This window comes from Trichophyton benhamiae, assembly GCF_000151125.1.
Source record: "Trichophyton benhamiae CBS 112371 chromosome Unknown contig01293.0, whole genome shotgun sequence".
In the NCBI taxonomy this organism is placed as follows: domain Eukaryota; kingdom Fungi; phylum Ascomycota; class Eurotiomycetes; order Onygenales; family Arthrodermataceae; genus Trichophyton; species Trichophyton benhamiae.
This window is the reverse complement of record NW_003315113.1, coordinates 1,911,486-1,923,703: the sequence shown is the minus strand read 5'-3', so window position 1 is coordinate 1,923,703 and position 12,218 is coordinate 1,911,486. Positions and strand designations below refer to the sequence as shown.

Here is a 12,218-nt window from a genome sequence, read left to right as displayed (position 1 = left end):
CGCCTATCTAATGTCACACTGTACATACATGTATATACATATTTACGAAATAGATAACTATATTCACTGACTTAAAAAGTCAAATATATAGCTTCAACTAACCGAGTCTTGGTGTGGGTTCACTTTCTTCAATTTGGGATCAATCATTTGACACTTTGCTAATCGTTTTGGTGATAATAGTACATATAAAAATAATTATAGGATATTGGTGAGTGAAGATCCTAAACAACATAAAGTGCTAAGTATCATACAAGAATCAAGAATCTTTGAAAGTGGCCTCATATCTCTTTCCTCTGAAAGCCCATACTCCCCAGTTGCCACAGGACACATCATGAGGATCTAGGTCATTCAGGTCCCATCTCAAGCTTCGAAATCTGTTCTCCCCTTGCTCAAGAAGAATGTCTGCTTCTCCGCCGCATTTTTCTTTTACCCAGTTCAGATCTCTCTCCATGTCACTCTGGGTGTAGCCAGTGCATATAATAGGAACTTTGGTCTCCAATAGGCATGGAAGAGTCTCCTCCCACTCGTGGGAACTGGCCGGATGTCCCAAACCAGGATGGAAGAGCATGAAACAGTCAAAATATGGGTCATAGGGTGCAAACATGTTCGCCTTGTGCATGGTATGGAAGTAATCGACATAGGTAGTAATTTTCATCTGGGGGCCGAGGCGGTCTTCAACAATTCCGCCGAAAGGATTGCTTGCAGTTCGCTCTGGGAGCGGGAACTCATCATCGCGGTTTGCCATGCTCTCGGGTCCAATGAAGATCAGATTGATAGTGGCACGAGGGAAGAGGTGTGAAATTTGCATCCAGACTTCCCGCGGTAATGAAGACTCTGCACGCGCACCGAGTACGAAGATTCGGACTGGAGGAGCCTTTAACCGCAGTCCTTTCATAGTGCTTCCCTCGCCTGACTTTGGTGGGTGTAGGGTATAGCGTAGAGCTGAATTCTCAAGTTAGAAGAACTCCCAGGGCTTAAAGTACACTTGTAATCAAAGAAGGCAAATAACTCACCACTTAAACTCTTCAATCCTTCTGGGGTTAATCTTCCACCCTTTGAAATGTTGTAAGGGCTAAGTTCATGTAGTACACTTGCAATTGTGACCGGGTAGGTAAGCAGCCTAGTAACCTGGCGCATGCTCCTATCGTCGTTGACAGCCTCGAACTCCCTGGTGTACAGGAAAGTATCCCAATTTGTCATGTTTACCACAATCTCATCCGCCTGGTAGCCAGGATAGTCAAATTCCGTGAAGAAACGTCCAGATTGCAAGTCATGGTCATCTTCATTTATCTGTCGAATAGTCTCGCAGACCTGTAAATGCGCCTCAAAGTCATCCATCCAATGTTCTTCGGAGCAATATATTGGGACACCACAGTCCGGGCATTCATGTTGAGCATGAGCAGGAGGTTGTTTCTGATCGTTAGGGATGCCTGGCTTTTCAGCTTCGGAGCCCACCGGAGATACTGAGGCGCGGGTTTGCTGATGATCTGGATGCGGACAGAAGGCATGTTGCTTGATAAATTGCGCTCGTTTTCTTATCTGGGGCGAAGGGGAATTGCTGTATGAATGGAAGAGATTGTCTCGGCGCAGAAGTGGCTGTTTCGACTCTGATTGTTCGCTAGTAGAGGCTTCCTGGGACGTAGCTAGCGAGGCTGTCCCTCTTATCTGGCTCCTGCAACCATTCAATCTTAATTGTCGTTGCTGCTGTGGAGAAATATTCTTTCGAGACGGTGTGGAATAAGTTCGATAACTGTGACTGAGGCGGGCGAGCTGCCTAAGCTTTGGTCCCGACGTCACCCCATTTCGGCGAATGCCTAGACCAAGTGCTTGCACGCACCTTCGACAAGCAACTTCGGTCGCCATTGGGAGTGGCGGTGGTTTTTGATAAACACTTTGCGATTGTGTAAATACTTTCCGTTCAATTTACGATATTCAAAGCTTCAGGAACAATGCGTCACGTGATATAACGGACCAATTAGATGGCTGCATACCTAACTACTTAATTGCACGCGGGTCTGATACATTGAACAGTCAATATCACAATCATAATGATAAACCGGTTTAACAAAGGATAATGGCTACAGCAGCTCAACGATTAGGCATTATATAGGATACAAGGGTGGGCCTTAGAAAATATCTTCACAAACGCTCCAGTCTCTTGCAGCTCTAGACTTCCAATAGCTGCCGTTATACACCCAGTACTCTTCACCTGTGGTTTCGCAAACACCTTTGGCAAACCATTTAGGTTGATACTCTTCGCCTTTCGATTCTCGGTCTCTCCTCTTTGCTCTCTGTTTTTCCTCGACCCTATGTTTTTCAGTGGCAGCAAAATCGTACTCACCGTCTTCCATGGCACGCTGGTCGGGTCGTAACCTGGTGTCAGTGGGAGGGAGATGAGGTTTTAGATTATCGGGGATAGCATTCAGCGTGACGACAAAAGGAGTCAGGTTAAACGGAATGCCAGTGGGCCTGGGATTGCTCTGCCATATCAACATGGCATGAGGAGAGTTCCCGTCTGGGGTGATCTCAGAAGCCGAGAGGGAGGCATCGCGACTGAGCTTTCGTGCATAGATCTTGTCGTTCCATCTGCCTCCAACACTCCAGTGTGGCACACCATCCTTGTCCAGGACTTTGCCGGATACATGATAAGCGGAAGCCGCCGTCCAGCCTCTAGGTTTGAAGTCAAGATTGCACACCTCTCCTGTGGTCCAATTCTTTATGACCATAGGACCATAATTGTCAACGGTGGGATTTCCTGTAATTATACCAATGACAGAGGAGGTAACTTTTTTCCAGGTATATAACTCTTCACCCCCGGAGGCGGGCCGGAGTCGCAAAAACCACGTTCCCAGAGGATTGATGTCGAATGATTTACCGTAGAACTTGGATTTCACAGCAGATTCACCCTAGAGATAAATAATCAGTATTTCAACATTCAAGAAGTAAATAAGAAAGTAAATAAATATATAGATGATAATAAGGCTGATACTTACATAGTAATCCCATCTAGGTGACTCGGCGTAGGCCGCACCGATAGGTGGATGATGGCTAACCTGCTCAACGAAAAAGCGATATCCCTTGTCAGGTCGGGCATATTCATAAGTTTCACCCAAGAGAGGATTGAATGGTTTTGCAACCCGCCCAATAGTCGAGGCATATTCACTGGCAGCAAATGCAGCCACATAAACCATTCTCTCCAGGGAGTCCGGACGGTCCGCAGCGGCATCAATAAGATCGGTGTATTCCATGTCCTCGGCAACGCGCTGGAGAAGAGACGTTGGCTCGTTGAATGAGACGGGAAGAGTCATCTTAGTCATGTCCTTTCCAATCATAGATTTCAGGATACCCTATAGATGCAAGTGTTAGATTAAAGCTCAGAGACTATTTAAGGCTGCTGGAAACACTGGTCTTACCCATAGAGAAACCTTCGGACGATCATCAGCCTCCATCTTCAGCCGTTTTCTGATTTCATCCTCATATCCTTTGAATGAAGGTGCAATTTCTAATTCCTTCTTCGCCCGAGCACTAGATTCGTCAAGCTGTATTTTTTCTTCTTTCGTTGGAACGACAACTTCGACGTCACCAGCATCTATGGCATCGAAGAACTCCTCTTCATCGTCCGAATCACTCTCAGACAGGTTCATTTCCTCTAGCACTGTCTTCTTACGCGATATTCCAGGAGACGGGGCTTCTTTGGTCTGTTCGGGCCGTTTCTCTTCTTTGCTGTCCTGGACCACTTCTACAGCATCCGAGGTCCGCACCTGTGATGGGGGAACAGTTTGGCTTAGCCTTCGGCTTTGTGGCACTGAAACGTTTTCTAAGGCTTCCCTTAGGGCCTTCTTTGTTCGGCGTCGTTTATCTTCACTTTCGCCCATTCTGTTCTGTAGGTCCTCGTGTTCCCGGGCAACTCGAGCCATGCTATCTTCCCACATCTTTCTGGCGTCGGCCTCTCGGTCCAAACGGTATTGCCAGTAAGCATCCCTGTCTCTGCTGATTTTGAGTAAATCGACAATAAGTGAGTTTAGAGTATCAACTGCTCTTCCGTACGTCGTTAAGCCCTGGGCAATGGTAGGATCGGACAATGTCACTGATGGATTCTTTGCCTTTTCGGCATTTATAGCCGAGGAAACACCACGTAGAATATCTAGCTGGAGGCGAACAGACTGTGCTGTGATGCTAAAGGCATCTTTGTCTGAAGCTGGTCGCATTTCACGACTGCTTGTGTAATCAGCATAGTCATCTTCGCCATCACCTTCAGCCGTGTTAGTGGTCACATGGCTAATCACTCTGGCCATGTTGGACTGTGAAGTACTAGGGTCGTTGAACCCGGTGACTGAGCCCTCATCGTCCCCGAAACCATTATCTGTTCCACCTCGAGAAACTTGTAGGCTCAACTTCGATCCGCTGGGAGTAGTGGTGCTACCCAAGGACGCTGCAGGAGGCGCGAGGGTTTTATCATTTAGCTTACTCCCAGCCGTGCTCATGGCATCCTGGTCTTGCCTCTCGATCTGTTCCATCCTAGCCTGTCGAAGCACCTCAACATCCTTTGTCCGTCGTTTGTCACTTTCCTTTGCTTCATCCTTCGCCCACTGAATGGCATTATTCAGCGCCCAGAACCAACGTTTTGCTTCGACAACGTGATTTGCCTTGAGATGATATTTGACTGAGGACTTTCCCAAGATTTCAAACCTCGTCTTATCCTGGGCGTCCATGTTTAGTTTTGCAATACGCATGTTGATAGCACCACGGCAGGCAGAACCAGCATCATCTAAATATATATACTATTAGCACCCAAGGATCATCACATGATCTCTTTTAAAGAAAACGTACCTTGGTGTTTATAGTAGCTGAGGACGCCGTCCTCTAGGACAAACCAGCGTAGTTTATAGCCGGTTGTATAATTTGTCCACTTCTTCAAATATCCTTTGATCTCCCTCGCGTCTTTCCCTCCGATGAAAACCTCGCCGGATCCCTGGGCGAAGTTGTTCCCCAGGATAGCCTTTTCTTGTATTCCACGCTGAGCCATGACCGCTGCGGGTGACTTCTTCACAAACGAGCGTATCCGGTCATCCTTGGTGATGTCTTGGGGAAGCTTACCCTTTCTATCTCTGCGGAAAGGGTCAGCGCCATGCATGAGAAGAACCTGGATCAATTTTGTGTCCTTCTTTCGTACGGCTTCATGCAGCAGCGTGCCACCAGACAGATAGGTGGTGCGGTCTGTGACAAGCTCAGGAGCATTCATGTCAACCATCCCTTGGACTCGAGGCTCAACAAGGACCCGTTCTAGTTTTTCATAATCCTCCTGGCCGACCAAGGACTGTATTTCTCTGGTCTTGGTGTCAACGAACAAGGAGCGAGCGAGTTGGAGATGCTGGAAGATGTCAGGGCTGCGAGCAAGATCGAGTGGTGTCTGCCCTTGGAAATTGGTTGCAGCGTCGTTTATGGCAGGCCTTTCCAACAACTCTCGAACTACAGGTAGTCTGCCTAGTTGCGCAGCAAGGTGAAGAGGAGTGTTGCCTTCGCGGTCACGAGCGTTGATTCCTGTATCGTCCACGGAAGCCAGTACAAATTCGACAACTTGTGGGTCTGCACACTGGATGGCCAAATGTAAAATGCTTGTGCCGAGGGTAGCGCCCTCCTGGCCGCCTGATTCCTGACATTCCTTGACAGCTTTAGTAATGGCATTGGTATCTCCACTCCGCAGGACTTCAAACAGCCTGAATGTCCGCACGCTTTGATCCAAACTGATACTACTACTTTCAGTCGCATGGCCAGCTTCAGCGGTAGAATGACGCGGCCGAGGCTCTTCCATCTCTTCCTGGACACTGCCCTCTGGAATTTCAGGGCAGTTGCCAACATTTGTGGTATTATTACCACCGTTGTCTTGCGCTGCCTTGCGCTTTGAAGACCGCAAACTAATCATCGATGCTGAGTGCGAGTGGCGGGATTCTCGAGGTGAGGAAGAAGATGAAGAAACGGGAGAACCATTGTTAGGGGATGTAGCGCCGTCCTCCTTGCTATCGTCGCTCTTTGATTTGTCTCGATGAAGGATGGAGAGTGCAAGAGCGCTCTTTGAGCGTTTGTGTCTGTATGCATGTGCGAGGTGGTCAGCTTAAATGCCAGCGAAGTCAGATGCCGAAAAAATAAAGATAAAAATAAAAAATAAAAATAAAAATAAAAACCACAACTACCACCATCCCAAACCCATGAGCCTGGACAGCTAATTGGACAGGCAGGAAAGGCAAGGAGATGCAGTAATTGGCAAGCGTCTACAGACGGACAAGGATACATTTGACGCTGCCGGACAGCAGTGAAAGGGGGATATCAGAAGCGCAGTGGCTTACCCTTCCGTCTTGTCCACCATGGCCCCGACCTGTCCGTGCTGGCAGCCGTTCAAGGTGTTTGTTTGCTAATGTGCCTCTCCGGGCGTCGGTTTCTGGATGATTCGAGGATGCTAGACCGGCAGAGCAAGAGGCTGGCGATGGCTTCAGGGTCGAACTCGGTCAGTTGCTGCTGCGTGTCATCGGAGGGACGAGGTGAAAGAGAGGCGCGCTGAAGAGTTGGAAGTGGGGGACGCCGGCGTGGCAAGGAGGCAGGGCAGTGTTGAGTATATATAGACGACGCCGAAGCAGTTTCCCGTGGAGCATTCAAGCTATCCTGCGTTTCATCGCCGTCTCCTCGTCGCTGGCTGGCTGTCTGGCTGCTGCGTGTGTCGTCGCCGTCGTCGTCGTCGCTGTCCCTTGAGTTAGGGGCTGCCGGGCGATGTTTTTTTCCTCTGGCCTTGGCAGCAAAACGTTGCATCATCGCAGTTTTACGCAGCTCGGCGGCGCAGGGAGGGAAGAGACATCCATCGGACGTGCAGGCGGTCTACGGGTTGACAGGAGGGCCTGCTCTACGCCCTTCGCGGCGACGTCTCCATGCTCGCATCTGACAGGAACAGGCGGCTGCCGTGACGTGGCCGCTGTGGAGGCGCGCGCGCTCTCTCAGGTAAATCAGATTCGCTGGGTATATATGATAAGGTATGGGCTTTCTACTCGTACAGGATATAGATACAGATACATTGTAGACAAAACGAGATAAAGCAAGCAAGCAATCGGTCATGACGAACAGCCGCTCACCAGTAGGATGACGCTCCCCAGCTGTCGGCGCAGGTCCTCCCTCTCCACATCATGCGTATCCTCGACTTCTCCCCAGTTCTCGGTCTGCCATCTGACCTCCAGGCTCGACGCATGCGCGGCCTCTTCGATGCCAAAGGTCCTGCTTGCACCGCTGGGCCTGAGATGGCGGAAGTTCTCGCTCCATTCAATCACCACCCGGGCACCCACCAGCAGACTCTTAGTAGCTATTCCTGCTCGCTCCACACCCGCAAGGTCGTACGGCGAAAGACTCGACAGCCACCCTCGAATAACATCAATTGTCTGCCGTGGCTGAGGTAATGGCATGATGCTGTTGGCGTCAAGGGTAGGCTTGAGCTCCACGCCCGGCCAGACGGTCGACACCAGGGTCGAAATGATGGGCTGGGCTGCCTTGATTTGCTTCTCCCTCAGTGTCTCGCGCTTCTCTTCGCTTCGTCCGACGTAGTCTGGTTCTTTTTCAGGGGCCCAGCTGAGCAGCGTGTCAGTCTCAAGATACCGTAGCATCACGCGAGTTATCTCGTCCCGTATCGTGGTGACTCCCTTTGCATCTTCGGCTGCGATGTCTTCGGCCCGGCCGGTGATCGATGTCATCGGGATAAGATGGTACTTGGTTGCATGCTGCGCTGTCTTGAGTAGATCCCACTCCAGAGCTATAGCATGCGCGAGATGCGGTTTCGAAGAAGGCACGGTTAATACCTTCTTCTCTGGCGTTCGAACCGGCCGGCTGTCCAGGTATATCTGATGGCCTCCTATGTAGAGCAGGTGTCAGTTGCTGTCAAGAATGGCAAAACAACGTGTCAATTGGATGCCTACCAGCAGCTTCCTTGACGTGTACATCCTTCCAGAACCTCTTCCTCAGCGGACTCGCCGTTGACCCTGGCGGCTTTGGCGGAGGCCCAGAGACATTCACCGGGTGCGCAACGGCAGCTTTGGTGGTGGACGAGTGGACGAGCCGGGCATGTCGATGTGGTCCTTGCTGCACTTGCAGGCCCCGGCCGAGGTGACACGGCCGTAGAGCAGGAATTGCTCGCTGGAAGGCCTTCATCGTAAGATGTCTATGACTCTGGCCCTTGTGATATCTATCGTCGACCTCCAATGGCTGTCCACATGCAGTGACTGGACGGGGACGGGGACCTGAGGTCAAAAAAAAAAAAAAAAAAAATTATACGGCACAACGATTATCCGCATAACTAGAGGACGGGAGCCCGTCAGAGGTACCTAGGTCCAGTCCTAGGCAACCCACCTGCATTTTCGAGACAGTCTGGAGAATACATGCAGTTTATTAAAAGTATCAGTACTATCCAGCTGATGTTATCTAAGACTGTACGGTTAGAGATAGAGGGATATGTTCTGTACACTGACAGCCAGTCATGGAAGAACATCTCGAGATATACATATCCTGCAAATGAACAGTGTATAGACAAGAGATCGTTCTGGTCCTGCACGGCTGACACCCCGGGTCCAGAGACGGACAATAAGTTGATAACAGGCTTGGAAGAAGACAATCCCATACAGCCTGATGAATACCTTATACCAACAGGCACAGTCCACGGCCTTGTGGAGATGGATTGCAGTTGTCCCAAACCCACCACAGGCTAAAGGGAGAGTAGATATGCCAGGAACTTTGCTGACTCTAGGCCTGGTCAAACCTCGTGTTGATTCTTTTGGATAGTTGATGCGGCTGCGGCACAGAGTGTTCATATCTTCTCTGTCCGATTCTGATGTGTCAACCGGGTTGAAGGGAATAAATCAATATACCAACAACGCGTTTGTGACCACGCTGGGCCACCGGATTTTAAAGCCTACGCCTTCAAACGTGCCCCCAGGAATGCACCTAAACATTAATGGGAAGACGTCAAATATACACCGGTATCTTGGGGTTATTAGATGTTATACCCTGCCAATACCCTCCTATTATCACGTCTACACTGGCTGGAAACGGAGCTCAGCTGGTTGATAATCAACTCATTCAGCCAGCCGTATAAAAGAAAATATATCACCCTCTTTCCATCTGAATAGCTCCACAAGAGCTCTGCATAGTAATGGAAAAAGACCATCCCGGGTCATTCATCTGTTGCAGGACTCATCTGTTGCAGGACTACTGGATAGAAGTGCCGATATTCAAATGTACCGTCTCCCACATCCGTATGTTTGATACGCCTCACTGACCAGATCCTGTTGATGAATCGGTAGTTATGTCATACTTCAACATTGCCGGCCGCTCTGACGATCTGAATACACAATCCCTGCGAAGGGCATGGGGGTTGTCCCATTTGCATACACACATCGGCAGTTCATGGTGGTACCCCAGATTCCAATCCATATTCAGTCGTTTGATGTCTGAGCAAGGCTTGTTCTGCAGTCAACCGCCGAGGATTGGCGCCAGCTAAGCTTTTTCAGGAGATGTACGTCGAGGGACACCAACTCTCAACCCACATACTCATATACACTTACTTCTCATTCCTGAATAAAACCCCCCAGGGGGTGTCTGTCAAATTAAGGCCAGCCAAAGGATTTACCTGCAAAATATGCAGTCTGTTCACGAAATGCCAGGGCTTGCTTGCCCTCTTCTTGTGCAAGACAGGGTTGGAGGAATGACTCGTATAAGTAAGGAATGCAGCGGTCTGGCCTCGCTTGCTGGCGGACAAGAAGGGAGTTGGAAGGGATGACGTAAAATTTTGTTTATGCAACGGTGAATATGGCCATTACAACGACGCATATAACTAACTAGGGCATACATCGATTGACCGTCCAAGTTCATTGCTGCGAGAAGGGCTCGTTTATGACTGCTGCAACCCTCCCGGACATCCTGTGCTGCTTCCTCCAGATAAAGGGTCCATTTCAATTTCGTCTATCTTCCATAACTAACTGAAACCACCTTTTTCCTTCTTGAGATACGTGCTGCAGTTTAAAAATTTTTTTCTTGAGGCTTGCTTATTCCCGAGAAATGTCCATTCTTCAGCACACCATGTGGAGCACAGATGTGATCTCAATCTTCACGAACCTCCCACGACGGCCCGGCGGATGCAAGATCCACAGTGAGCGAGCTGGGAGAGAGGTCTGCCAGCCAGCCAGCGAACCAGGTCTTCCTTCGGTATAGTGAAGCAGGCCAAAAAATAAAAAATAAAAAAAAAAATGAAAAATAAAAACGAGGGATATCAATAAAATAGTGAAAACACCCGTGAAGCAACCTAGACAGGGCAAGATGCACGTCGTCGGGCGTAATTAACTAATTAAAGTCTCGCATTTTTGCCCCAACTCAGTCTACCGGATGGAAGATGGCGCGATTGAACATTTTACGCTTTTAGCAATTGTTTAATTTTGCAGATCATGCGGAGATTCAACAGTGACCCCTGATTACCGGTGCATGAGGAGAGGGCCACGACCTCCTGTACGATGCGTCGGGGAGCGTCGACTTGCATCCGGATGCCATCTCGGGGGAACCTTCATGTGCCCGGCCCCTGGAATGCTCTGGCATGGCTGTCTGGCGTGTACCAAGTACGAATCTCCAACACATTCCTGGACCCAACTATACGACAGGCGCGTTGTCGAAACGGGGTAAGGGTAAGCCGTTCGTGCATATGCACTACTATGCACCGTTTGGCTGTCCAAGGAGGAGGAAAAAGCGGGAGAGAGAGCCAGCAACCTCCGCCATCTTACGGCAAGAAGTGGGAAGAAAGATCGGGAAAATTAATCAAATGTCACTGAGCTTGGGATGGGAGCTGTCTGCAGGTAACAAGATCTGCGCTGTGTGCAGTGGCTCACTCTATACTCTACGTCACTACACCTGGCTTCTCTTACTATACTCCATGCTCCTCTCAATAGAGGCCAACCTCCCCCCCAAGGTAGAAAGACAGGCGGTTAGTTATCATCGAGCAGACTCCGTCGCACCTCGTATATATAAATAGTCGCGAACCATGGCCGTGCGGCTCACTAATGCAGCAACAAGCGATGTATAGAATGATACGTTGTCTCAACGAGGAAGAGTGATATTATATACCCTGTAGACCGCAGTCGGTGACACTGGTACGGTAGTGTGGCTACCAACATCAACGCAGAAAGGGAGTTCTCCGATGCAGAGCCTGGTATCCACGGGAAACGGACGTCTTCCATTATTGCTTTCGGCGTCTATCCCTTCCTGGCCGCAGAAGAAGTTTGATAGCTCTGGCGAGAACCGAAAGCTTGGACTGGAAAGCAACAGAGGCGGCTTCGCTACGCTAGCTCTGCATGTAAAGACAAATGGCTCGCACTCCAATGACTGCGAAAACCGGCCGACACGTGCAGTGCCGAAGGTGAAACTGTCGAATGAGCAGGAAACACACCTTCGTGTTTGATTAGGGGCGGGGGAGGAGAAAATGGGATGGGATGGTATAACTAAGGATGCGACTGAGCTTATGCTTCAGGCGACGATGAAACATCCATGGGAAGCGGCAACAAGATAAACGAAGGAGACTGCGTGAATAAGCGAATCAGGAGGCATCACTGCTGCAACCTTCGACGGTATCGCTTGGTTCTCGGAAATAAAACGGATTAGACAAAAAGAGGAGCGGTTTTGCCTCTTCCTCGAACCTGTCCCGTACCTTTAAGGGGGGAAGAGAGAGCTAGGTCAAAGCCCGACTATCTGTTGGGCACCGCTGGTCGTCCTGGATGTCCCAAAGGCACAGAACAGCTTTGGATAGATTGAAAAAAGAGAGGAGCTGGGACACAGTTGAAACTCGACCGAAACTGGCTGGCCATCGATGGGAAGGAGATTAGTTCGCTGGACGGGCTCGCCTCAAACAAGCGATGTGACGATCACCACCGGCCAGCAACGAACAGCAGAAAAAGCAAGCAAGAGACGAAGACGAAGAAGAAGCAAAAAAAAGAGAAAGAGAGAGAGAGAACAGCAAAAAAAGCGGATAACGCTTGTTCCTTGCATTCATGGGTCCCGCGGTGGACCCAACAGTCGCAACCTTAAGCAGTCTTCCAGAACACAGGAGAAGGAATCCAAAGAGCAGAGGTCTCTTCCATTTGTTTGCGTAGCAGGTACTGCTACATTATTATTGTGGTTACCATTCTGATACTGGAACGGAGGCCGGGGTT

General features: G+C 49.6%; 4 protein-coding genes across 4 annotated transcripts; all 4 read right to left on the bottom strand.

The window, feature by feature from the left end:
- Positions 1-256: 256 nt before the first annotated feature.
- On the bottom strand, positions 257-1,863 carry ARB_04636 (uncharacterized protein; the record flags this gene model as incomplete). Its single annotated transcript, XM_003017707.1, has 3 exons — positions 257-834; positions 1,014-1,672; positions 1,838-1,863. The coding sequence occupies 3 exons, from the start codon at positions 1,861-1,863 to the stop codon at positions 257-259; spliced, it is 1,263 nt and encodes a 420-aa protein (XP_003017753.1).
- Positions 1,864-2,126: 263 nt separating this feature from the next.
- On the bottom strand, positions 2,127-5,923 carry ARB_04635 (uncharacterized protein; the record flags this gene model as incomplete). Its single annotated transcript, XM_003017706.1, has 4 exons — positions 2,127-2,906; positions 2,994-3,347; positions 3,414-4,768; positions 4,831-5,923. The coding sequence occupies 4 exons, from the start codon at positions 5,921-5,923 to the stop codon at positions 2,127-2,129; spliced, it is 3,582 nt and encodes a 1,193-aa protein (XP_003017752.1).
- A 470-nt stretch (positions 5,924-6,393) lies between these two features.
- On the bottom strand, positions 6,394-6,804 carry ARB_04634 (uncharacterized protein; the record flags this gene model as incomplete). The annotated part of the gene is made up of 1 exon (XM_003017705.1): positions 6,394-6,804. One exon carries the CDS (start codon positions 6,802-6,804, stop codon positions 6,394-6,396), a length of 411 nt encoding a protein of 136 aa, XP_003017751.1.
- Positions 6,805-7,097: 293 nt separating this feature from the next.
- On the bottom strand, positions 7,098-8,181 carry ARB_04633 (uncharacterized protein; the record flags this gene model as incomplete). Its single annotated transcript, XM_003017704.1, has 2 exons — positions 7,098-7,885; positions 7,950-8,181. The coding sequence occupies 2 exons, from the start codon at positions 8,179-8,181 to the stop codon at positions 7,098-7,100; spliced, it is 1,020 nt and encodes a 339-aa protein (XP_003017750.1).
- Positions 8,182-12,218: the final 4,037 nt, after the last annotated feature.